General features: G+C 40.4%; 1 protein-coding gene across 1 annotated transcript in view; it reads left to right on the top strand.

Annotated features, from left to right (window-relative positions):
* ITPRID1 (ITPR interacting domain containing 1) overlaps positions 1-24678 on the top strand; it is an 84224-nt gene extending 59546 nt beyond the window's left edge. Inside the window, exons 10-14 of the mRNA XM_065938480.1 lie at positions 15838-15920; positions 16530-17822; positions 22678-22805; positions 23797-23908; positions 24376-24678. Coding sequence (XP_065794552.1) covers positions 15838-15920; positions 16530-17822; positions 22678-22805; positions 23797-23908; positions 24376-24678 — 1919 coding nt within the window. The remainder of the gene's footprint in view (positions 1-15837; positions 15921-16529; positions 17823-22677; positions 22806-23796; positions 23909-24375) is intronic.
* The last annotated feature ends 1781 nt before the right edge of the window (positions 24679-26459 follow it).

Here is a 26459-nt window from a genome sequence, read left to right as displayed (position 1 = left end):
ATAGATAATATTATTAGTGTAAATTCTTGCCTCCTGAACAATATGACTATTTCAAAAACCAATGTTTGCTCTTTGCTAACCGTGAAGTGAAAAAATTATGATTTCTTAGCTGTCCAAAAGCCCTGACATGCATACCCTGGTAATCTAGTGGGGGACCTGACACTTATTTGAAACTCAAAAAGTATATATTTAATGGGTGAGTGAGACAACAAAGATTTCTCGGGAGGGCTGTATGTCTGCTTATGATAAAAAGACAAAATCAAGCCCCTTTGTAAATGTCTTCATAGTGCAATGACATAACAAATAGAGCACTATGAAGTGAGAGACAGAAAAACTCATGATGGCCAAGCTCTAAAGGCTTAAATAAAACCAAGGCCACTTAAATAACATTTTGCAAAGATAAGGCAGTGCAGTACCATGGATTTCTGTTGACCTGACTTGATAATGATAAAGCGCTTTGAATTTAGAAGAATAAAAAAATGTTATGCCCATCAGACTACTATTTTCAAATATTAATATCAAATAATGTATCAACTGGGGATTTCATCTGAGAAATTATAAATTTACATGGGGATACTGAATGAAAGAATGAACCCAAATATTTTTGGCAAAGTATATCTCTTTCTGTTTCTTTTCCTTCATATATATTACAGCTTTTCCTACACTTTCCAATAGTTTAATGTATTTTTTCACAAAATAAAATTTTACATCAGATAAACTAACAAATCTAATAAGTTCAGTTTACTCTTGGCAGCGACCCTGACGGTAATTTCCATGCTTGGTTTCCTCTGGATAGAATGATTTCTAAGCTTGCTATGAAACTTCCATCCTCAGGGATATTCCTTTATCTTTTTTTTTCCTACATCTTTTTTGGGTTAGATTATCCTTTTCCTAGAGCTCATTTCTTCCTTTAGGTACCCCCCTTTTCTCAGAGAACCTCCTCTATTGATTTCATTAGACAAAAAAAAAATTTTAATCAGAAAGCAAAGCTCTGTTGTGTGTCTTTTTAATCAACTATAGATGGTGCCCCTGAATGTCTGATGCACAGTGGTCACTTTAGGATGTCTTAGTGGCACCAACTCTTTATGTTTTTTCATTTCAGCTTGAAGGACTAGTTTTTCTCATAGGGCAGGTATACTAGTGATGTTGTTCAGTCGCTCAGTTGTGTCTGACTCTTTGCAACTCCATGGACTGCAGCTCGCCAGGCTTCCCTGTCCTTCACCATCTCCCAAGTTTGCTCAAACTCATGTCCCTTGAGTCAGTGATGCCATCCAACCATCTCATCCTCTGTCATCCCCTTCACTTCCTGCCTTCAATCTTTCCCAGCATCAGGGTCTTTTCCAATAAGTCAACTCTTCACATCAGGGGGCCAAAGTATTGGTTTCAGCTTCAGCATCAATGGCTATTCAGGGTTGATTTCCTTTAGGGTTGACTGATTTGATCTTCTTGCAGTCTAAGGGACTCTCAGGAGTGTTCTCTAGCACCACAATTCAAAAGCATCAATTCTTCAGCACTCAGCCTTCTTTATGGTGCAGCTCTCAAATCCATACATGACTGCTGGAAAAACCATAGCTTTGACTATGCAGACCTTTGTTGACAAAGCAATGTCTCTGCTTTTTAATATGCTGTTTAGGTTTGTCATAGCTTTCCTTCCACGGAGCAACCGTCTTTTAATTTCATTGTTGCAGTCACTGTCCACAGTGATTTTGGAGCCCAAGAAAAATAAAATCTGTCACTGCTTCTACTTTTTCCTCTTCTATTTGCCATGAAGTGATGGGATCAGATACCATAATCTTAGTTTTTTAATATTGAGTTTTAAGCCATGTATACAGCCTTCCAGATCCATAGAAATATATTGGAGGTTTTCAACATTTTCTATGGGTATTAGTCAGCTTCATGTTTGCCCCAAGTGGAAGCACCATCTCAGGTAACTACAATGTTAAACAATTACCGTTGGTTGTTTTTGACAAATACTCTGATAACGTGACTTCCCTCACTTAAGGACCCGATCTGTGAGTAAGAGCAAATAAAAACAACTTTACTGAATGGGGCTCTACCAGAGAGCTGCCAGTCAGGCCAACTAGTGACAATTCTCTAGAAATGGGGCTTTTCTGGGAATTTCACACTTTTTATGCTTCCTCTAGCAACTACTAAGGCTTCTGGTTTTCACAGCTATTGTTGATCTGTGGTTGCTGGTTTTCAAGGCCAATGCAGACCTGGGGAAAAAATGATGGGATTAGGGTAAATTAAAATGTCACAAAGTTCGCTGTTCTTATTTATATCCAGGTTTTTTCCCCTTGAATAAATGCTTCTTAGGCTGTTACCTAATTTCTAGAGTTCTGAAAAAGTTAATTTTGAAAATTTTTGCCAGTGTTCTTGTGCTTTTATATAGAAATTGGGTTTGAGAGGCTATTTTTCCATCATTCCAGAACTACTTCTCTTTATGTCTTTGTAATAAAACAAGTCTCTTTTCTATAGTTTTAGCAAGATATTTGTAAAGAAAAAAACTGTATGTATTCGTTCTACTGTTTTAGTCCGGAGTCTACATTTGTTAAACTATTCTGTGACAGTGGATTGAAACATTTCTACTAGTAGAATACCAGGTAATAAGATACACCAGAAGGAGAGATATTCTTGGTTAAGGCCATCCTTCTTTTAAATCCCCATATGATCAGCAGTCTGTTTTGTTTCAGTTTAAAGCCAGATTCAGTGGTTATGTTTATATTTATGTTGTATATGCAACAGCATTCTGGACCTTCCTGAATTTGAGATGCTTCTCAATAATGAAGGTATCATTTTGAACTCTTCATTGCTTTTAGTGCAGTATAATGACATTAAGTTACATTTGGGTTATTCTTGCCATTGATAAGAGCTTCAAATTTGTCTAGTTCATAAGTTTTTCCTTACTGTTACCAGTACAATAGCTTAAGCAGCCAGGCTTATACACATTTTTCAGATGCTAAATTATTTTGACTCAGAGGAGTTAAGTGACTTGCTACAAACCAACCAACTAGTATGCACCAAGGTTAGAAGTTGAATTCAGGTCATCTATATTAAAATTTAGAGACCCCTTCACTATACCATCCAACGTCCTTGACTCCAGGTATCATGGACTTTCAGATTGTTATTTAGTCCAAACCATCCAATGCTTAAAATACCTATGTAACCTCCAATATTTTCTTAAGCACCTAAAGTAAGGAGGATGGAGAAGTCATTTCATCAATATTTCCAATAAAATTATGCTTTATAAAGGAAGATTAAAGCTAGCGATCTTTCTTTTTTATGGAGAGCAGGGTGTGGAAGAAAAGAGAGATTCAACTTTAGATCATTAGCTTATTTAAAAAAGAAAACCTGCATGCAGGTTTGCAGATTTATACTTTTTCTACTAATTTAACAAATATTTATTCAACACCTATTATGTGTCCAGAGCTATAAGTAATACAGAGTCTCCACAAAAGGAAGAGATGACATACAATTAATAGGTGTATACATCTCATCTCATAAATAGAACAATTTTATGTTTTGTCCAATACTGTATGCCCAGATCCTTAGGCTATACCCAGTTCCTGATACATAATGAGTGTTCAATAAACATTTATATAATTAATTAACTAATAAGGTAATCTTAAATATTTTTAAAGGTTATAAAAAGATAAAATGAAGTAATGGAGTATAGGGTGTTCTGGCACATTACATTAGATGATTAGGAAAGAGTCTCTGAAGACAGGGGATTGGACATGCTTGTCATATGATTTTAGAACAATCATTGTTCATTTTTAAAAAAACCTATTTCAGAAACAAACACTGAGAAAACTCTTGACTCAGAAATCCCATTTATCCCTTCTCATGCACTGCAGGTAGATTCTTTATCATTGAAGCACCAGGAAAGCCCCCTTCAGATCACAAGGAATCCTGGAATGTCATTTCTTATTCCCTAGAGTAGAATGCCAGAACCTCACTTCAGGTCCACTGCTAATGTTTTGTATCACCATCAACCAAGGGACTAAATAGATATTTCTTTTTAAATATAAGCTGTAGGCTTGAGAGTGCTCCTTAGTTTAGGTTAATTTTTATTAATTTAAGAAGCATTAGAGTGACTTCTAGAAAGTATATATTGTTCAGCAAAACTCTAGAAATTACCATAATCCAGAATTTAGCTCTGAGAAAATAAAGTCATTCAGATTCATATGTTACCAATATGTTCTCCTTTCTTCTTTGGACATGGATACAAGACTGCTTGGTGAAATATCAAAGATTTAATATGTGTGCTTTCATGGGAAAATCATGAACATGAGGTCAGATCACATTGTTTGTGTGATCTATGGAAAGCTATTTGAGGTCCACAAACCCCAGTGGTGCCATTTTAACATGGGCTGATGAGACCTAACCAAGTTGGGCATTTGTAAGGGTCAGAAACCATGTGTACAGAACATCACGAACAGTAGTGTCTCACAATAAATAGCGGCTATCAGTACTGCTATTACTATGGATTCATCTTGAAAGTCATTTGTAAATCCTCCCCTGTCATTTCTATGGACAAAGATATGAAGACAGGCTAAGTGACTATCAAGAGACAGTCCTCAGTACTCTCTTAAGCAAAATGAGACATTAACTAATTTAAAAAAATGGAAGTCTTCTCTTTGATTTTTATAAGCAAAGTATGTGTAATTACATAGACTTTCATTTTCAGATATGATCCAGATTATTACTAGTAATATACTAAGTTACTAATTAAGGAATAATGCAAGTGGTGCATTAGAGTTGACTGAGAATTCTAATTCAGTTTTCTATAAAGAGGCCTAGCTGCCACACAGTGCTTTGACAAAATTACAAGATACCTACTGTATATACAAACATGGAAATTATTATAATTCTTATAATTTTTAAAAGTTATGGTTTGTGGGGGACTTCCCTCGTGGTCCAGTGGCTGGGACTCGCTTCCAATGCGAGGGGCCTGGGTTCGGTCCCTGGTCAGGGAACTGGACCCCACATGCCACAACTAACAGTTCATATGCTGCAACTAAGACCCAGTTCAGTCAAATAAATAAAAGACATTTAAAAAAAAAAAAAAATTATCGTTTGTTATCAATGTATGTTGGTTGAGATGGTAAAGAATCTGCTTTCAAAGCAATAGACCCAGGTTCAGTCCCTGGGTCAGAAATATCCCCTGGAGAAGGGCATAGCAACCCACTTCAGCATTATTGCCTGGAGAATTCGAGGATAGAGGAGCCTGGTGGGCTACAGTCCATGTGGTTGCAAAGAGTAGGACACAACTAAGCGACTAACACTATTGATATTTTATTAATAGTAACAGTATCTTGAACTGATCAGGATTTTCAGTTGTGACTCTTTCTTGATTTTTTTAATGTAAATTATTGTCAATTTACTTTTTTCATTTATATTATTTATGATTAGCCCTTCATATCCTAGTGATGTTTATAAATTTGGCCTATTTTTTCTATAATTAGATTTTTAACATTAGGTGCTCGCATTTTGTCATGAATCATTCCTACCATTTACCTTAGATTAGGTTCCCCAGGAACAGTCTTTGTAAAAGGTTTGTGTTAGACTGATTTATTAGGAAGTATTCCCTGAAAAAAACAGTAGAGGGATGTGAAGTAGGACTGGGAACAGGAGAAGGTAATTCACTTTTTAACACACTCTTCTACATACTGATAAAGATCTAACTTTTTTTCATCATCTCTGATTCCACAGGCACTATCTGTTATTTTAGCTTTGAAAAGAGCTATAACCTTAAATCACAAAGTAGATTCCCTACATAGCTGGGAGAGTAGTTTTCATGTTTTTTTGTTTTTGTTTTTTTTTCTGATTTCCTCTGTGCCCAAAGCAAGAAACAGCATGAGAATTAGTACAAGTGAATGATACAAAAACCACAAGTCCAAAAAGGTTTCTCAAATACATATGTTGGCAGTGTAAAACACTAGCTTGTCTTCTAAACAACTGTCAGACTCCCAAACCTTTCCTGCCTACTTTTTGCCTTTCCAAATCTGAGTACTTCATTAATAAAAAAAGAATGATTTTAATCTTCGTAGTTTGCATATATGGTATGCCTGTCCTGGTCACATTCCAATCTAGATAATTATATCTTCTCTTCCTCAAACCCCCTGCTGCTTATATTCCAAGTGTCATTCTTCTTTCCTTTTTAACCAAGGGCTTCCAGGCATCACCCTGAGATGGTAAACAGCTGGAGGGAGCTACCCCAGAGATAGCTGCACATCAGTGGTAGTTGTGCTCATCCCAGTATAATTTATCTATCAACTTGTTCAATTTTTAAATTCCTTGGCATGCTTCAGAGAGAAAAGCCTAGAGAAGGGAAAGTCCTATTGTTACTCCTGTAACCTCAGTAGATTTGAAGCACTGCTCTAATTAAAATGGAGACAACACCAGCAATTAAAAAGTGATAGGCCTGTGCAGAGAGGATGATTAATATGGATTTTTTCAATATCAAGTATTTCTTTGATAACCTATAATAAAATCAACCTTAAGTTTTAGATGTCAAGGTATCATACCTAGATGCAGCATTAAGTGTTTCTAAGTTACATAAGAGGGGTGTTGAGATATAACCAAATATCTTTAGTAATTTACTTAAAATCTGTATCAGCATAAAAACAAAACTATCTTGACTTTTGAGAATAAATCTGCACTGTATGCAGAAAGAACAGAGTTCAGACAAATTATTTCAGAGGAAACATATTCTGATTGGTCTCCTCCATTAACAGTCACTCTTTACACAAGTCCCTTACCTTTCAAATCATTCAATGTGCCATTTCTAAAGAAAACACATCACCATAGTCTCTTGTAATTTTCTGGTTTATGTTTTTGCCCCATTCCTTCTCTCACAGTACTTTAGGGACAGTGCTTTACCTAAAATATATTCAGTAAAATTGACTGACAAAGTGAACATTAAATATTTGAATTTCAGATGAGAATATTTGACTTCAGAAGAAAGGTGTTTAAACATACTTCTAACACAAGTCAGGAGAAGAAAATAAATTCCCTCTTTTATTTGTGTGATAACAAGAGAAGGGCTTCCCAGGTGTCTCAGTGGTAAAGAATCCACCTGCTGATACAGGAGACCCTAGAAACTTGGGTTCAATCTCGGATCAGGAAGATGCCCTGGAGGAGGAAATGGCAACCCACTCCAGTATTCTTGCCTGGAGAATCCCATGGGCAGAGGAGCCTGGCAGCCCATGGGGTCACAAAGAGTTAGATACAGCTTAGCAACTGAGCACATACGTGTGCGAGGGAAATGGTGGGGGGAACCATTTTCAGAAGCACTATTATTCATTGATATTAGAGAAATTGTGCATGCTCTTCAGACATTCCCTGGGATACTAAGGAAGGTTAGAGAAGACAGAAGCCAACTGGTTCACAAATGCTTAGGATTCACATGCCTTTTTGGTACCCATTAGTGTTATGGGAGCAAAGACTCAGATGTCTGAATCCAGATCAAAGCTATAACCATGTCTCCAAACTTAAGAACTTTTCAGTTTTGTGTGTATCTCTCCAGTGCCCCTCTTCCCAACATAACCACTATTCCATAACAAATAATTAGGGTTGTCTATAGGAAAATGGAAAGAGGGCAAATTTACATTATTCTTTGGGAGATCCTGCTCATGTCCTTTGCTTTTAATAAATAACACTGCTAAAGGCATGTGGGTTTTGCTAACTCTTGGTACCCAGGTTTCACAAATATTTGTTTCTTTGTTGATCCATAGCCTAATTCCAAGACAAAATGCCTCTGCAGAGTCCTTCCTTTTCCTTGGAGAAGATAGAGATGATGTCAGAAAAGGCTTTGAGCCAAGAAAGTAAAAGGCAGTCAAGAAAGGCCAAAAAAAACCAACCAAACAAACAAACAAAAAGAAAGGCCAAGGCAGATTTCAGGAACTCCCCTTCCTTAATTTGGTTACAATTTAGAACCCCATAATTAAAGTTGAGTATAAAGACTTGCCAACAATTATTTCTAATCTGTGAATGAGAAGATCAAGACTCATAAAAGTCAAGTAACTTGGTCAAGTTCACCCAGCTGGCAAGTGTTGGCATCAGGACAAAACCCAGATCTCTGTGACTCCAAATGGAGTGCCCTGCCCAAATTCTGTGTGGCAAATAACTTACTGGATGTAGCTTTATTACATGATGAGTTTTGCTGATGCAGATTGAATTTTATTAGAAGCCAAAGCAGATAAAATGTTTTATCACATGTGTTGTGATGGAGTGTTTGATGCAAAGCATTTCAATATTCATGCTGTTAGAACCGATTGCTCACTGCCTTGTAGTATATCTGAGAGAGGAAATCCTCTCTGCTCTTCTCCCTGTTCACTTTCATCTTCTTATAATTTCTAAATATATACCCTCATTATCTTTAATCTGGATATATTATTAACCATAAATATCTTTAAAAATAGGCTTAGTCCTTCCTCCTCTTCTTTTTCTATAAATACATGCAGGTTATCTTCTTCATGTCTTGGTAGGCTTCAGTGGAACTTATTGAGCCAGTATGCATACTCAGATATTTAGGGGTGGACATAGGGTTATAGTTATTTCAGGCAATCAAATTGTTGTCACTATAAAATGGAAGGCTTACTGACTACATTTCTAGTCCACCCCTCATACTTTACATATGAGGAGAGAAACGCCCACAAGGTCAGTGACTAGTTTCGAAGCCAGTGATGATTAGTGACAAATCCAGACCCAAGACTCTTCTAAATCAATTCTGAGTATTTTATGATTAACCATGTGCAACATGTTCCCCAATTATTCTTTTTTAAAATGATATCTGTAAAGGTAAGTTTAAGCAGGTAATAGAATTTGATGGCAGGAAAAATCTCTGATTTCTTTTCAATCCCCAGAATTTACCTTTTGTGCCTAGTACAGAGCAAACATTCATATTGCTGGGAAAACCAATGATCAAGTAGTCTTTTAAACAAGGCAAGCTCTTCAAACAGCTAAAACTTTGAGTAAGCTTTTCTTAGAATTATTTTTTTAATATTTTCTTTATAAAGTTATTTTTATAAATGCTTAATTGAAAATAAAATGGTTTCACCTTAAATTCAAACATTATATATATTTCAGATTAAGCTACACTGGATGTACTAAGAAGGTTCTTTAATTACATATACTTGGTGATGATAAAAAATCTTGAGTAAACTTTGTTAAGACTTCTTTATGGCAAAATCTGTAATTTTTCCAATGTTAAAAGGAACCCAAGTTTATTCTAAAATCAAAGAACAAACAGAAGTTCAAGTGGGTTGCAAACTTGGCAAAAACATGTACTACCAAGAAAAAAGAATTCAGCCTCAAAATCTGTTACTGCTGTATGCATCTTCTGGTTTTTCTTTTGTAAAAACAAAGGCCAGGAAAAAAAGAATCATAACACCACACAAAGCAATGGAAGTTACTTTGTGTGACAAAAGACATTAAAATTGCTTGCTTGAAATTAAGCCAGTTGTTCATAATTCATTTTGAAAAGTCAATTTGAAATAGCCCTTCTTATGACCAGGCTTCCCAGATGGTGCAGTGGTAAAGAATCTGCCAGCCAATACGGAGTTCGATCCCTAGGTGGGGAAGATCCCACGGAGGAGGAAATGGTAACCCACTCCAGTAATCTTGCCTAGAAAATCCAGGGGAGCCTGGCATGGGGTTGCAAAGAGTTGGACACTGAGTGTGCACACACGCAGCTTACGACCACAATCATGCTTTAGGTTTGGGTGTTGTAACCTTATTCTGAGCAATATAATTAACGACATTCCAATTACAGTCACTAATCTGGTGCTATTAGGTAGAAATAAGATTTTCTAATACACTTGTGTTTGCATTTTACTATTTATAGATCCATGATTATCTCTCTCCTTTGTTATCATGCCTTCCTTTGCTATCATGAATATCACAAAGATACCTACAATAGCTTCATTTGATTTTTTTCCCCCTGTTATAGGTATTCAGAATTTCTCTTCTGAATAGTTTTTAGATTTGAATCCAAATAGTTTACACTTGTCAGTGAAATCATGCTTTAAAGGAGAAGACAGTGCTGCTGAAACTCCAGATAAAGGGATTTAGTTTCAGAAGTGTCCAAAGACTCTTGTGAGAAGGACATTTTTACTCTTTGTAAGGGCTACTGACATCGTCAGGGTTCATTCTCAGAACATTAGACTGTGAACTTCTGCAGAGGAGAGACATTATGTTATTTACATGATATCCCTTAAATCTAGAACATTGCCCACCTCATAGTAAGCACTCAATAGAGTAGTATTTCTGGAATGAATGAATAAATACAGCAAGCTATTTTTTTTTCCCTAGACAGTGGCTAGACATCAGCTTTAAGATTACTTTATTTCTTTGCTTAGGAGGCATGCCTTGTGAATTATGTGTTCCTAAAACATATGTTGAAAAAGATGTTCTAGTGTATTTTTATTGTTATTAAATTAAAAGGCACTTTAGTAATTTTTCTTTACCATCTATTTTGCCCATAATCTGTGCCTTGTCCACTAAACAAGTTCCTCACAGGCTGGACTATGTCTTTCGACTCTCTTCATCATTCCACCAATGCCTGGCACAGAGTAGCAAATTAGTAATATAGTTATTAAATAAATGAATGGGAATATATAATTTTATCAGACTTTAAAATGACTTAGAAGGAATAAAAAATAATATTGATAGTGCAAAAATTAGAAAGTGATATGAAATACATTCTTTAAACAAACATCAAAATGAACAGGACAGAGAGGTGAAAGAGATTAAATATGACAGATATGGATGTTAGTGTCCTGTCCTCTGTTGACCTTTTCTCCAAGCTTGGGTGGGTTCAGGTCCCTAAAAGCCTAAACCCCCTTTCTATTAAAAGGAAACTAATTAGGATTAAAATAAAAAGATACAATACTACATATTTTATACTAGATTTGCAAGATATTTTTAGTTGTCTGGTTGATTGTACAGGATGTTACACTCGAGCTAAAAGGCAATAGCATATTCAAAAGAGTTTAACTGAAGAGATCTTTGAAAACACACTATTTACTGAGGTGAACTGAATTCAGGGCACCTGTAAGATATGGGGAAGCACCCCTAGGCTAGCAGGAGCAGAAAGCATGACCACTCTTAGGTCTGAAAACACAGTGGGAAAGAATCATGTTGCTGGAGCCTGGTATAAGTGGAAGCCTTGAAAGGAAAACATCTTGCCTGCAGATGTCATCATAAAGGAGTGCAGCTATTTTCAAATGGGTCCCTGAAGGAGGTGGTGGTAGATAAGTACTCAATTTTTTTTCTCCTGCTCTTCAGTCTCTACCGGTGCCTCCCAGTCAATGAGCACAAGTAAAAACCTGGAGTGCATGCATGCGTGCTCAGTTACTTCAGTCGTGTCCAACTCTTTGCAACCCCATGAACTGTAGCCCACCAGGCTCCTCTGTCCATGGGATTCTCCAGGCAAGAATACTGGGGTGGGTTACCATGCCCTCCTCCAGGGAATCTTCCCCACCCAGGGATCAAACCAGCAACTCCTGCATTGCAGTAGGATACTTTACCCACTGAATTACCTGGGCAGCCCCAACCTGGAGTTTAGACAGGGTAAAATAACCGGATTAGTGACAATAAAAACCAGGGAGAGCAAATGGAGGATGGATGGCCAACACACAACTGGCTTCCCTGAGAGTTTCCCTTTTTCCCCAGAACAGCCACAAGTCCTCCATCTGTCCCCTAGAATGCAGTTAGACAAAAATCATAACCCTGATTCTTGATGAAAATCTTAGTTCTCCAGCTTGGTAAACCCAAACTTTTCTTCCTTTCTCATTCTGGATTATTACTTTTTCAAAAATTATATTTTTAACAAAGAGTTTTTCCTTATAAGTATAAGAAAATTAGATCTAATTTGGATTGTTGTTCAGTTGCTAAATTGTGTCCAACTCTTTGCAACCCCATGGACTATAGCCCGCTAGTCTCCTCTGTCCATGGAATTCTCCAGGTAAGGATACTGGAGTGGGTAGCCATTCTCTTCTTCAGCAGATCTTCCCAGTTTAGGGTCAAACCCGGGTCTACTGCATTTACCATCTGAGCTACCAGTGAAGCCCAAACACACTATATGCCTTTGAATTATGGGAGTGGATTGTCATTTCTTTTTCCAGGGGATCTTCCCTACCCAGGAATCGAACCCAGGTCCCCCCACATTGCAGGCAGATTCTTTACCATCTGAGCCACCAGGGAAACCCTTATGAATTACAAGAAGGCAAAAAGCAATCTAAGAAATTATAGTCTAACTGGCAAAAGAATAATCACTGAAAATTAATCATATTAATGATACTAACAAATATTGAGTGCCAGGCACTAGGCTAAGTATTTTACATTATCTCCTTAAATCCCCATGTACGTTTCTGTGAAAGCTATTTATGATGCAGGTCAAAAGCAGGTCAGCTTAACTGTGAAATCATGTTCTTTATTAATACAACAATAGAATAGCAAATAGATTGTAACTTATGTCCCAATTCTCACTGATTAGTATTAGTTTTTAATAATGTTGAACTGATAAAATATTCTGAGTCACTCTTTGTGACCCCATGGACTGAATGCTCCAGACCAGAATACTGGAGTGGGTAGCCTTTCCCTTCTCTAGGGGATCATACCAACACAGGGATCGAACCCAGGTCTCCTGCATTCAGGCAGATTCTTTACTAGCTGAACCACCTTAAAGGCTCCTTTCTCTCCCATCCCTTAGTTATGTTTCAATCCCATGGGCTTCTTTCTTCCTGAGCCTCTAGGACTCAGAGTTTTTATCACTAGCTCGGCTCAGAAAAGCCGCCCCTTCTTGTTGCCTGGAACTTCTCACGTGGCACTAGTGGTAAAGAACTCCCCTACAATGCAGCAGATGTAAGAGACACAGGTTTCATCTTTGGATCGGGACGATCTCCTGCATGAAGGCATGGCATCCCACTCCAGTGTTCTTGCCTGGAGAATCCTTGGACAGAGGAGCCTGGCGGGCTACAGCTCATAGGGTTACAAAGAGCTGGATGCGACTTAGCAAGCACCCTTGTTGACTTATCTGCTTAAGCCATTCAGACACTCTTGTCAAACCCTGGCTCTTCCGTGCTGTGGTTGGTGTAATGCTGCCACCTGGTGAGTATTTGGACAAAGTGCCCGAGGCATCGGTCTCTCAGGCAGAAATGTTTCACGCTCCTGAGTTGGTGAAGCAATCTTGCCCGGGCAGATTCTACCTAAATGGAAGGGTAAAACATCTTAACTCTGTGAGGACAGCTCTGTGCTGAAAAAGGTAATTTCTAATAAATATTAATAATGGAACTCATTAATGATATTAGTAATGATTTAGCCAACTCATTGGACAAGATCCTGATGCTGGGAAAGATTGAAGGCAAAAGGAGAAGGGGGCAACAGAGAATGAAATCATTAGATAGCATCACCAACTCACTGGACATGAATTTGAGCAAACTCCAGGAGATGGTGGAGGACAGGGAAGCCTGGTGTGCTGCAGTCCATGGGGTCAAAGAGTCAGACGCAACTGAATGACTGAACAACAGCAATGATTGAGCTGTGATAGAGACTATAATATCAAGATATGTCCTGCAGTAAAACTGTGTATATAATTACATCATCTTTTCTATGTCCATAAATTCTTCACGTATATATTACTGGAGAGTATCCTCTTTGTAACCCCAGAAGCAACATTATCAACAAACTTACTTTTTTCCCCATGAGGAAACAGAGAGAGTAAGTGGCATACCCAAGACCACACTGCTAGTAAGTAGGAGAGTCAGAATCTTAACCCAGTAGATCTAGATCTGAGTTTTCTAAAAACTGAGTTTTCTATAGGACTCAGTTATGGGGGCAAATTAGATCTTTGCACATTGGAAGGACTTCAAGCCCCTCCCCACCCCCACCCCCAGCCCTATGGGACTGGCAGAGTGGGAGAATCAGCAGTCTAAGGGCATGAGAAACCCACTATGGGGTTGGTGGTGGTTTGAAAAAGGATCCACCCAGTAGAAGAGGATTTGAATAACAATAAGGGGGAAAGGACTGGTAGGGGTAAGAGATAAGGAATAAGTAAGTCAAGGCCCCAGTCTTGTGGAGTAAGGAAGAGCTATGACTCCCTGGGCTTATTAAGTGCATAGGGAAAATCCTATTGGAGATGATGAGGCTTCTAAAGTTCCACCTGTCTTGGCCTCAGTAGTTTCAGGAACTGGGTTGAGTCAGCCTGCTGGTGCAGGCACTAATTTCATTACTCTTGCCAGAGAGTAATGGACTATATTGTCTTCTAAGTCATGCCCTCCCTCATATTACGTACTAGGTGTAAGGGTTGGGGGGAGTGCTAAATGATATACATTTGTCTTTGTCTGTTTGCTTAATCATCCATTATAGCCATCTTGGACTAGGCAATTTCTCATTCTTTGTATCATGTAATTCCTACCACTCTAAGAGAATATTCAGAATTCACAAACCTAGTTCTGAGATGTTTATCATCAAGTTGCCAAAAAAGGGTGGGTTATAGTCTTCGAAAGAAAGATTTTTAGTCTTCCAAAGAAACTGAACTGTCAGTAAATTGAACCACATTTTCTTGTTGACTTGCTCGAAATGATTCAGATGCATGTATTTGATCTCTAAAGCACAAGATAAATAAGGCTCTATACTAGAAAAAGGGGGCTTTCCTGGTGGCTCAGAGAGTAAACAATCTGTCTGCAATACAAGAGACACAGGTTTGATCCCTGAGTCAGGAAGATCCCCTGGAGAAGGGAATGTCAGCCCACTCCAGTATTCTTACCTGGAGAACCCCATGGGCAGGGGAGCCTGCTGGGCTACAATCCAAGGGGTCACAAAGAGTTGGATGCGACTGAGCAAATAATACACACATTGGAGAGAACTATGCCCAATCCCACCATCAAAGAGAAGTTCTAATTCACTTAAATCAGTTTCAGGGGTTATTTTTGCTTATTATGAGTGTTTGTGTTTTGCACACATACAGTTAACTAAACATAACAGTTATATAAATATATCCCTTTTAGAGGAAATTACTCTGCTTTTTAGGGACCCTTCATGTTTGCAGGCTTTTATTTTCATTTGGACCAGATTGCCTTGAACCTACCAGTATGTAGATGGATGGGCTCTAACCTATAATTCTGTTCTAGTGCTCTAATATATCATTTCATCCCAGAGTTATGAGAAAGGGAAAGAATGGCAACCATTTTATATGGAGTTTATATTCTAGAATAACAGTTGCTTAGGCATTATCTGGAAAGCTTAAAGAATAATGATGTACGGGGAGTCCTTCACAGGTTGTGGCACAAATCTTGCACCAAAACAAATATAGCAAAAGTGAAAAGTTGCAGAGTCTGTTTTGGCCATTCTTCAGCAAGTTTCAACTATCCTGTTGAATATCTTTGGGTCTCCTAATGTTTAAATAGCATGGTGGAAGGGAGATGTAACATTCAGTCCTTTGCAATATACATACACAAATATATATATTTGGGTGTTTTTGTCTTGTCAGTGTGGCATTTAAGGCATATGCATTTCCTTCTGGGTTTTCTTCTCCTTAGTAAAGATGTATCTCACAATCAGATTGCTATTTAGTTTTAAGAGATGTTAGTTCCTCTTCCTTTGTTTCATGCTTTACTCCTTGTAACAGGAAACCAGTGACACAGTTTTACATGGACCCGCTGAAGACTGAGGGAAAAATTCTTGAAAAATTCCCTCATTCCTTTATACTTCACACAGTGGGCATCTCTTGAGGATCTATGGTGGGTCAGGCACAGAGAGGATTTGACCTCCGTCTGGGTGCCTGTCTGTTTTCACTTTACTCACTGGAGGTCTCTTTACTCCTTTCTGCAGGAGCCGTGGTGAACAGGGCAAACAGCTTCCAATCTGACAGCAGCGGGTTCCTGGAGGAGCCACCCGAGCCACCACCCCTGCAGGTAGAGCGCCCCTTGAGGGTTGAAATAGGAATAGAAGGACTGATAAGGTTAAAGTGTGTTACCACAGTTGAACAGAGCAACCAGTGCTAAGAAGACATGCGACAGGCACCCAAGGGACAGGGGAGAGTGGAGTCACTGTGGGCAAGTGCAGAGAGCTCAGTGCTCCTTTCCTTTTTATTTTCTTTTGATTTTTCTGAAGAAAGTAACTGAGCCTCATTGAAAGAAGGTCCCAGGTAAAGGGCTTCCCAGGTGGCCCAGCAGTCAACCTGCCAATGCTGGAGAACCAGGTTTGATCCCTGGGTTGGGAAGATTCCCTGGAGAAAGGAATGGCAACCCTTCCCTTCAGTACTCCAGTGTTCTTGCCTGGAAAATCCCATGGACAGAGGGGCCTGGTGGGCCACAGTCCTTGGGATCACAAAGAGTCAGACACGACTGAGCAATTAAACAACAACAAAGTAGTAAACTCACATAAACCTGATTTTGTAATCCTTGTCTAATGATGCCTAAGTCAATGATAATGGGGAAGAAATGTAAAATGAAGCATTTCTTAAACCTAGTACCTCTCCCTCATTTCTGACTCATTTGCCTTTATTCCCATTTTTCCCACAGATAATCCCCTTGTCAAGCAGCCCGAGTCTTACTGAGAATGGTTATGGAACGCCAAGGGCTCAGAGCCACAGCTTAGAGTTCTGTCAGCAAGAGTCAGATGAGTCTGATTCCAAGAGTATAGTAAGCACATCTTTTTCAAGTCAAGACTGGAGTGTCTTGGAAGAGAAAGCCTCAGCCTCTACGGTGGAGAAAGAGTCTCAGTCAGAGGGCACGGGGTGGACCCCAGAGCTGTGGAACCAAGATCTGGCCCTTGATAAGAGCATCCGTAGGGGAGAACGCCCAAGGAAAGGTGGCCATCTGCAGCAACACCCGCCCGTGCCCCAGACTGAACACGAGGCCACTGCAGGCACAGCTCCCCTCAAAGATGGCAGCTCTGTGGGTGTTACGATGACACACACCACAGATGCCAAGGACGGGCTTCTGCGGCCTGAGCGAGCTGGGGAAGTACATGTGCACTGCCCCTGTGAGTCTGTGGGATCACCTGGAACTGATCCTGCTCCAGCCAAGTCCCCTCGGGATGACTCGGAGGCCCCAAGAGGAACAGAATGCAGTAAACTCTGCCCTTCCATCAACAGTGGCTTACTGACGCAAAACAATGTCTCACAGCACGTCCCCAAGCCCGGGGAAGGCAGGTCTTGTGCAGGGGACCTTGTTCAAGCTTCTGGAATGGCCATTCTCCATCTAGATAAGGTGGCTGGAGATAGTCCCCGAGGGAGACCAGTGTGTAGATCTCTGGATCAAATACCACCTAGGGAAGAATCTGAGATGGGAGACCTTCCTCCAGATACTAACTTACATGCTGCTAGCTCCATGTCTGTGACAATCCAGCTGTCCTCCAAACTGGCATCTCCTGCTCAGAATGCTGTGGTCTTGGGAACAGATTCTAGAGGAGCGATTTTAGAATGCACTGTGTGTGACCCTGTTACTGCAGCAGAACCAGGACTGGGGTCGGAAGCAAGACAGTTCAATGACGTTTCTGTTCAGACTGACACATGGGAGCCTCCGCCCTGGCACTGCTGTTCGGCTCCAGGTAAAAAGGCCCCGCCCCTCACCAAATCTGTCTCTTTAGACACAGGCTTCCCTAGGAACTACCCAGGGGCCATCTGCCAAGCTGTGCCCGCCCACTGCTGTATCTGCTGTCATCACCACCTCCACTGCCCCGCGGAGAGGCAAAGCCCCGGCTCTATGTCTTCAACTTGTTGGCATTGCTTATGCTTACATAATCATCTGGAAGCCCAGTTCACGAAGACTTTGAAAGTCCTTCAGGACACCACAGTGAGAGAGCTGTATTCTGTAAGTATTTGCCTCCGCAAAGTGGGGAAGCAGACGCAGCAACAATACGTACCTCAGGGAGGATGCTCAGCCTTCCTTTCTGAATGTGAGCTCTCAGGATATACCTTTCCATTGCAAATCATGAGTAATAGCTGTAGAGTGCTTTATCGTTTATAATATACTCTCACAAATGTCTTTTTTTTTAAAGGTAGCCATTGCCTTAGTTCTAAACTTCTCTGATTTAACACCTGTAGAAATTTACTTGATATTGTCTTAAGCAGCAGGCACTTTGTCAATAATTTTTATTTATTTACTTTTTTTTATTTATTATTTATTTTTGGCCATGTGGCTTGTGGGATTTTAGTTCTCGACCAGGGATAGAACCTGAGTCCCGTGCAGTGGAAGCATGGAGCTCTAACCATTGGACAAACAAGGAATTCCCACAAATTTCTTCTTATTTGATATTTCCAATCACCTTATGAAGGAAGGAAAACAAATTTTATTGTTAACCCCCATTTTACACTGGGATATAAAAACGGTACATTCATAGGTAAGGTTCTAAAGCATCCATGTGTCTGTATCTCCTCTTCAGTTAAGTCTAACAGAAAGTTCTCTTATATTCACTTACCTGTATAATCGTGAGGAAGATGTGTCATCTCTCTGAGCTTAGTTCCATCTTGTAAAATAGGGAGATTATTTCTGTCACTGACACAGGATTGATTTAGGATTAAATGAGAGAAAACTTGTAAGGCACCCAGCACAGTCAGACGCTCAGTGCCTGGCACATAGAAAGCCCTAAAAAAAATGCTAATTGTGTGTGGTTGTCAATTTTTGTTACTATTTTCTTATTGCTCAGGTCTTGAATATAGAGCTTCTCATGTCAAATAGAGGAACTTTTGGTCTACTTTTGCTAAGCTTGTTTAGAAGTGGACATTGAGGTTACTGAGAACTGAAGGACCCTCAGCCCTGTCCAGTCCCTGATAAATCAACAAGCATTTAGCAAGTCCTTCCAACTACCCCTCTTCAGCAGTTCTCAAGGTCAGAAATAATCTGGGCTGTCAAGGTTAGCCAATGATTTAAAAAATTATGAGTACAACACATGAAACTTTTTTCCCACAAGGTGGTAAAAAAGATAGCACATATAATGTAGGACTACAGCTGTTCAGAGGAGAATGGAAGGCAACTATAGTTTACTGGGTTCCTGCTGTTTGGTGCCTTCCATATTACCTTCCCATTCTTTTAATTCCACAAATATCTACTGAGCGCTATGCTAAGCATTTTATTTATGCCATGTCAAATAACCCTCATTTTCATCCATACCATAAATTTGTATTGATTCCCTAGTATGTGTCAAGTCTTCCCTCTATTACAGATGAGAAAGGAAGAACTGAGAGAGTTTAAGTAATTTTCCATCTTCCCCCAACTACTGAGTACCAAGTCAAGATTCAAATTAAGACTTAGCTGACACCAGATTCTTGGACAATACATTCCAAAGATGTGTCCAACTTTAAGATATGTCCATCTGTATAAGTGAAATAGTAACATAAGAAACTGATTGCTTGAAAGATACAGCAAATTATTACATGGTCCTTCAACATATAAAAATCTGTATAAATGTAATATAAACATAGAAAGTGATTATATAAAAGATAAAATAATTTACTACATTTTTTTCAGATTTCAAAACTCTCAGGTATTTGTAATATTTTAAGATGAGTCATTAGTGAGGGCTGAACTAGTAAAAGAAGGTGTCGAGTTCAGTTCTAGGTATAATATTCTGAAGCTCAGTGGGAGCAAAGAACTAAGGGTAGTGTACAACTGGGGTCCTTTGGAGTAAAAAGACAAAGTTTCAAATTCTGAAGAATAGTAGGAGTCATTGTCATCATCAATATTAATGAGAGACTGTAAATGCTGTACAACAGTGATTTCCAATTGGAATAAATTTGCCTCCAGCCCTGGTGCCATTTGGCAATGATAGGAGACATATTTGGTTGTCATAACTGGGATAGGTGCTACTTGAATTTCATGGGTGGAGGTCAGGGATGATACTAAACATCCTGCAATACGTAATTCAACCCCTTAAAACAGAGAACCATCTGACCTAAAATGTCAATAATGTCAAAGTTTAAAAACTTAACTCTAAAGGAATAAACTGGACCATATAGTTCATGTAGGAAAATGTTAGAAATGAAAGATGGCTGGAGACGGTGATATATTAAGAGGCTATAAGGGAGAAATATTAAGTCCTACAGTTAGATACTCCAGTTTCCATGGTAAAAACCAGATTGTTGATCTAACATATACTGAAATAATATTTTTTCTAATTTGCATTTTTAAGATGTTTTACAGGAATATATCAATTAAATCATATTTAGCTTTCTATTTTGTTTCCAATAATAAAGTATGAAAATCAAAACTGTGTTTAAGATTTCAGAACAAAGTCATAGATAGAGTGTGCTCTTGTAGGTTACCTAAGATAATGGTTTGTTGATATGATTAAATCTTATAAATAAGTGAATTATTCACAATAATCTGTTAATTCAATAAATTTTTTTCAGACAAGAAAATGAGACATATACAGAATAAGAATTTTTGATATTAGAAGATTCATCTATAATGTTTATGATTTAGATTTAAAGAAAAAAAGTCATATGAATGTTTTAAAGTAATATGAGCCAATTTTTAAAAGTAATATGAGCCACTGGAAGGACTGATGCTGAACCTGAAGCTCCAATACTTTGGCCACCTAATGCAAAGAGCCGATTCATTGGCAAAGACCCTGTTGCTGGGAAAAACTGAGGGCAAGAGGCGAAGGGAGCAACATAGGATGAGATGGTTGGATGGTCTCACCAACTCAATGGACGTGAGTTTGAGCAAATTTCAGGAGATGGTGAAGGACAGGAATGCCTGGCATGCTGCAGTCCATGGGGTCCAAAAGAGTTGGACATGACTGAGCAATTGAACAACAATGAGCCAATCAAACGTGAAGGGTCAATATTGTTGCTCTTACTGTTGAAATTAAAGTTTGTTTTAAGGCCCAGCTTGGGTCAGAGATTGGGGCTTCCCTGGTGGCTCAGATGGTAAAGAATCTGCCTGTAATTCAGGAAACTCAGGTTTGATCCCTGGGTCAGGAAGATTTCCTGGAGAAGGGAATGGCAACCCACTCTAGTATTCTTGCCTCTCTAATATTCTTGCCTGAAGAATTCCATGGCCATGGGGTTGCAAAGAGTCAGACGTAACTGACACTTTCACTTTGGGGGGGAATCAGAGAGTAGATACTGCATTGTATTTGAATTAAAACCTAGTCTTTATGTTGGAAAAAAAGAGTTCAAAACAGTCTCCTTTTTTTTCCCTCTTCTTGCCTAAAGAAAAGTGAAAAGTGTTAGTTGTTCTGTTCTGTCTGGCTCTCTGTCTTTCGACTTCCCCAGGCAAGAGTACTGGAGTGGGTAGCCATTCTCTTCTCCAGGGGATCTTTCCTACCCAGGGATCAAACCCAGGGCTCCCATATGACTGGCAAATTCTTTACCATCTGAGCCACTTAAGGGTTCCTTTTTGTCTGAAACCAATTTTTGTCTGTTCTAGAGTGGAAATGCAGTTTCAGTGTTCCCAAATGACCAGGAGATGGCAGCATTTCAGAATCTCCTACATCACTGCCTTCACAGCGAGCACTCACACCATCAATTATTCCTAAATCCCACCCCCCACTCCCATGCCTTCCAATCACAAAGGTGATTGGATATCTAGGTGAAGCACAAAATTCTTTTATAATGTTCAGCCTACTTGAGTACCGTAGTTCCATTGCCCTGGCCTCACTGTTTCTAGAACTCAGTCACCTTGTAAGAATTCGCTGCCTGATCAGCTCACTCCTAAGGGACAAATAACTTCATGTGACCACCTACACTATAGCTGACGAATTGACTGGGTTTGGTGGCTGCAAGAGGATATTCAAATAGGGAAACCAAGGCAACAGCCTAGCCATATAGAGCATAAGGTTTAAACAGTGATTCACATCAGGAACGATAGGAAGCAGAATTGGAAGGGCAGACAGTTCAATTCTAGATTCCAGTCCATGGAGGATGGGATGCCTAGTCTATGCCTGCCTCACTGTGAATGAGCTTGTGAACTGGTGGGGCTGATTCTGCAGATTTCAACCACCAACACTGTGATTGAGCAGTTGTCGTTTAGTCGCTAATTGTGTCCAGATTTTTTGCAACCCCACGGACTGTAGCCCTCCAGGCTCCTCTGTCTATGGGATTTCCCAGGCAAGAATACTAGAGTGGGTTCCCATTTCCTTCTTCAGGAGATATTCCCAACCCAGAAATCAAACCCTCATATCCTGCATTGACAAGAGGATTCTTTACCAATGAGCCACCAGGAAAGCCTGTGGTTAAGTAAAGCTAAGACTAGTAAAAAATATTCTAAGCAGACTCTCTAATCAAGCACATATCACCTAACAGATGTGTTCAATATAACTGAGATTCAGAGTGAGGCAGAATTCAGCACCAAAGTAAAATAAGATTATACAAGACTCAACTTTTCTAAGCTCAAGCCTGCATTATGCTGGCCCTACCCCTCTGATCTTGTCTACATCCTTGCACCCCTATATTACCTAGGTTTCCAGACTGACTTCTTGTCTCTGGAACATAATGTCTCCAAGGGTCATCCAATAGTCACCGCTTTCTTGTCCCAGATACACATGTCTCTAGTTGCCTGAAAAAGCCGAAGTCTAGGCTTTTCCTGTTCTCTCTCCAGCACCTTAGCAGCAGGGCTGCAGGGCACACAAGTAAGCCCAGGTGGGAAGGCAGCTGCCACTGCGGTGAACTCTTGCAGTGACTCAGAAAGCCCTCGCTTCCCAGCTCTTTCCAATTGTTCGCAGTGCACAGTCCATGAGATGGAAACAATGAAGACGGTGTGCCAGAGTTTCCGGGAGTATTTAGAAGAAATTGAGCAGCACCTCAGAGGACAACAGGCACTCCTTTCCAGGGACATGACAGAGGAGGAAAGGTAATCATCTAAGAGAGCCATAAAAGCAAGTACCAGCCCGCATACCAGGAGCAAGGAAAGGTAATCAGGGCAGGACAGATGTGCAGCAGGGAGCAGGGCTAATGAGAAACTGGCCAGTTTTTCCTTGCTTTCCTGTTCCAGGTCTCACTTTCTCAGTGGGAGTCTGTGAGAGCCATTTACTGGATAGCAACACTTACTTTTCAAGGCCAGGGCTCCTTGAGGTCAAAAACTGGGCAGCTGCTGAGAAGAGGGGGCTAGCCAGCAGGGTATCTTTAATCATCGTGAATGGGGCTCTCACAACAGCATTATTGGTGGTTGTTAGAGTTTTGAAAATCTGCACTGCTTTCATATAGATGAAAAGTATATGTCCCAAAAGTAGATTAGGTATTGCCTGGGGCTAGGGATAGGAATAGGGATTAACTTATAGTGGGGCATGAGGCTTCTTACTGGTGAAATGGAAGTGTTCCAAAACTGAATGATGGTGATAGTTACACACTTGGCAGATTTACTAGAAATCATTGAATTATATTCTTAAAATAGGTAAACTTTTTGGTCCATAGACCAGGTGTCACTAGCGGTAAAGCACCCACCTGCCAGTACAAGAAACATAAGAGATGCAGGTTCGGACCCTGGTCTGGAAGATCCCCTGGAGGAGGGCATGGCAACCCACTCCAGTATTTTTGCCTGGAAAATCCCATGGACAAAGGAGCTTGGAGGGCTACAGTCCATACGGTCACAAAAAGTCAGACACGACTGAAGCAACTTAGCACACACATATATGGTACATTAATTATTCTGCAACAGAGTTGTTTAAAAAAGAAAGAAAACTTACCCTAATAATAAACCCATGCATGCAACTGAGACAAGTAAAGACGGTGACTCTCTCTTTTAAGATGTGTCAAAGGTATGACCTACACTTTGAGAGGGACCGTGGAAGACTGTACCTGGAGGTGATTGTGAAATCTGGTTATTTTCTATTATTTACCCACAGGGAGGAGGCTGAGCAATTGCAGACTTTACGGGAAGCCCTGCGGCAGGAGGTGGAGGAGCTGGAGTTTCAACTGGGAGACCGGGCTCAGCAAATCCGAGAAGGGATGCTATTGGTACAGGCCATGGGGTGTGGAGTTTACTAGGCCCCACCCACTGTAGCAGGGGTGCATTAAATGATAAACCTGATTGTACAGTCATTCCAGATTCTAAGATTAGATGCCAACACCTTGATTTTAAGTATAAAGAAATTGAACCCCAGAGAGGCACGTTGCCTTGCTCAGGGCCACACAGCTGGCTGGCTGTGATTCAGGACCAGAACCCAGGTCAGCTAGCCTCCATGCCAAACTTTTCCTCTGCCCTGTAAGCAATAGATAAGTGTTAGTGGCCCATTTCCCAAATGAGAATAAGAAAGCGTTTTTTACCTCATGTGGGCTAAGTCATTGCTGAAATCTGTTGCCATCACTCTGAACCCACCCTAGAGAATTCACCAAACGTCAATGCCTTTCCCACCAATCTGAGTTAGCCACTTCATGTAAATATAAGAAGTGGTCCACACATTTTGTTCTTGTTTTCTTTTTAGGAGCTCGAGCTTCTCACAGGGGAATCACCTGAAAATGACACAAATCTACACCGATATAACTGGACAGGAGAAAAGAGTAGCTGGACTCCATGTGCTAAGATCCACTCTGCCGTGCATCCTGGGGCTGCCCTTCCTCCTGGTGATGGCCAGCAGCCTCCCTGCTCAGGGTCCCATTTAGCTACCTTGACTCCACACACCTTGGGGAGCAGTACCAGGATGTCTCCGCCATCGTGGGCAGAATTAGATCCAGGCCCTCCATCAAATTGTCCTGTTGGAGAAGAGGATACAGATGTCTTCCTCTAGGTCGGAGCAGGTTTGATGACCTTCCTACAAAATGTAAAAGCACATGCTAGCCAGAGCAAGCATATCTAAATTTTCCCTAGGGAGAAATATCTATCAATCCTTCATCAGCTGTTTTTTTAGTATTCTACTCTATGGTTAAACCTGGGAGGAATATGTTAATATTCATTTGATATAGGATAAGTGAGCATCTACTCTGTGCCTAGCTAGAGTGCAGTAGCCAAGATAGATACATACCTCAAGGTGTTTGTGGTGTCCAGTCTTTGCCCTGCTGAAACTTAGAGTATGCTGGGGGAGACAGAACGTAAACATATACACAGGTATGAATTTGAAAACTGTGGACGTGCTTTGAAGGAAATATATTAACAGGGTTTCATGAAAAAGAGTGTACCAGGGAGTCTGAGTTAACATCAACATGTCAGGAGGGTCTGCTTGAACGAGTGACAACAGCAAGAGGAAAGAAGATTCAGGTCTCAGAGGTACCAGACTGTCCTAAAGCCTTGAGTCAGTCCGCGAGCGAGACTTCTTGAGGAGACACCCCCCAGGTGTCAGGACCTCCTCTTGTGCTAGAGACAGAGCTATAAACAAGACACAATTGCCACTCACAAAGAATTGGAGGAGGAGGCAGAGGCAGCAACCACCCCAACAAACCAGTAAATAAGATAGTGTCAGGTCTGCGCCATGGTGCAGACTCTGTGATGACATTGTAGAAGATGATGTGAGATGAATAACGTGCCTCGTACACCAGAGCAGTCGGCCTGGCTAGGGGGAAGCTATATGGACGAGACCTGAATGGTGAGGATGAGGAAGCCATGTGACATCCTGGGGAAAGAAAGTTTAAAGCAGAAGGAATGGAAAGTTTAAAGCCTCCAAGACAGAAACCGCCTTCACTGTTGAGTGGAGTGACAGGGAAGTGGAGGGAGGAGAAGTCTAGAGGTGGCCTTCAGGATGATGGTAGGCTGGCGTCTGAGAGCCCGAGTTTTTTCCAAGTGTGTGGAAGGCCATGGTGGGTTTTAAGAAGGGTTGTCATATGATCTGACTGACATTTACCATTCACCCTAACAGCCTTGTGAAGAAGGCATCGTTGGAGGCTCACCACTGGGCAGAGTTCCCAGTTAGAATAGAGCTCCCAGTTAGAAGGCAGCTGGTGTCACCCCCCAAGGGGAGAAGCAAAGCTGTCAAGCTGCTTCCATCCAGCTGGGGAGGCATGTGAGCCCCCTGCCCCCCACCACCCCAGGGAAAGGCAGGGAGTTGTGCACGGGGACTGCATATGCTGGCTGTCTCGGTGCAGCCAGACAATCTAAGGAGGGGAAATGCATGAAGAATGGAACCGCCAGAAAAAAGTTCACGGAAAAGAAACACCTTGAGGGAAGTTCATCATTTATATAAGATGGGCAAGTGCAAGGACATGAAGAAGTAATTTCATTGGAAACTATCTATTACTACTCCCTAACTCATAGCCCATTTCCATTCTTCATCCCCCTTGTGTTTTGAAAACCCTCTGGGTTTAGTGAAGCCTTTCTACCCTTCCGGCCACTCTGCAGTTTCCTCTGTTGACTATACTTCCTCAGAGCATGGACATCCCCCTTCCATCCTCAATTGTCTTCTTTATCTGTCATCATACTTCATTTTTCTCAATATACACACTCACTCTAGCAACCCAGTCCCCAACTCTCTCCAGAATTCCTCTCCAGCGCTGTTTACACTCCACAGATGATTTCATCTGGAAGAACCATCTCCATGTCTCACTCAGTATCAATCTTTTTGCATCTGTGTGATACACA

This window comes from Muntiacus reevesi, chromosome 6, assembly GCF_963930625.1.
Source record: "Muntiacus reevesi chromosome 6, mMunRee1.1, whole genome shotgun sequence".
NCBI lineage: Eukaryota > Metazoa > Chordata > Mammalia > Artiodactyla > Cervidae > Muntiacus > Muntiacus reevesi.
Note: the sequence above shows the minus strand (reverse complement) of the source record. Positions and strands in the feature narration are given on the sequence as shown.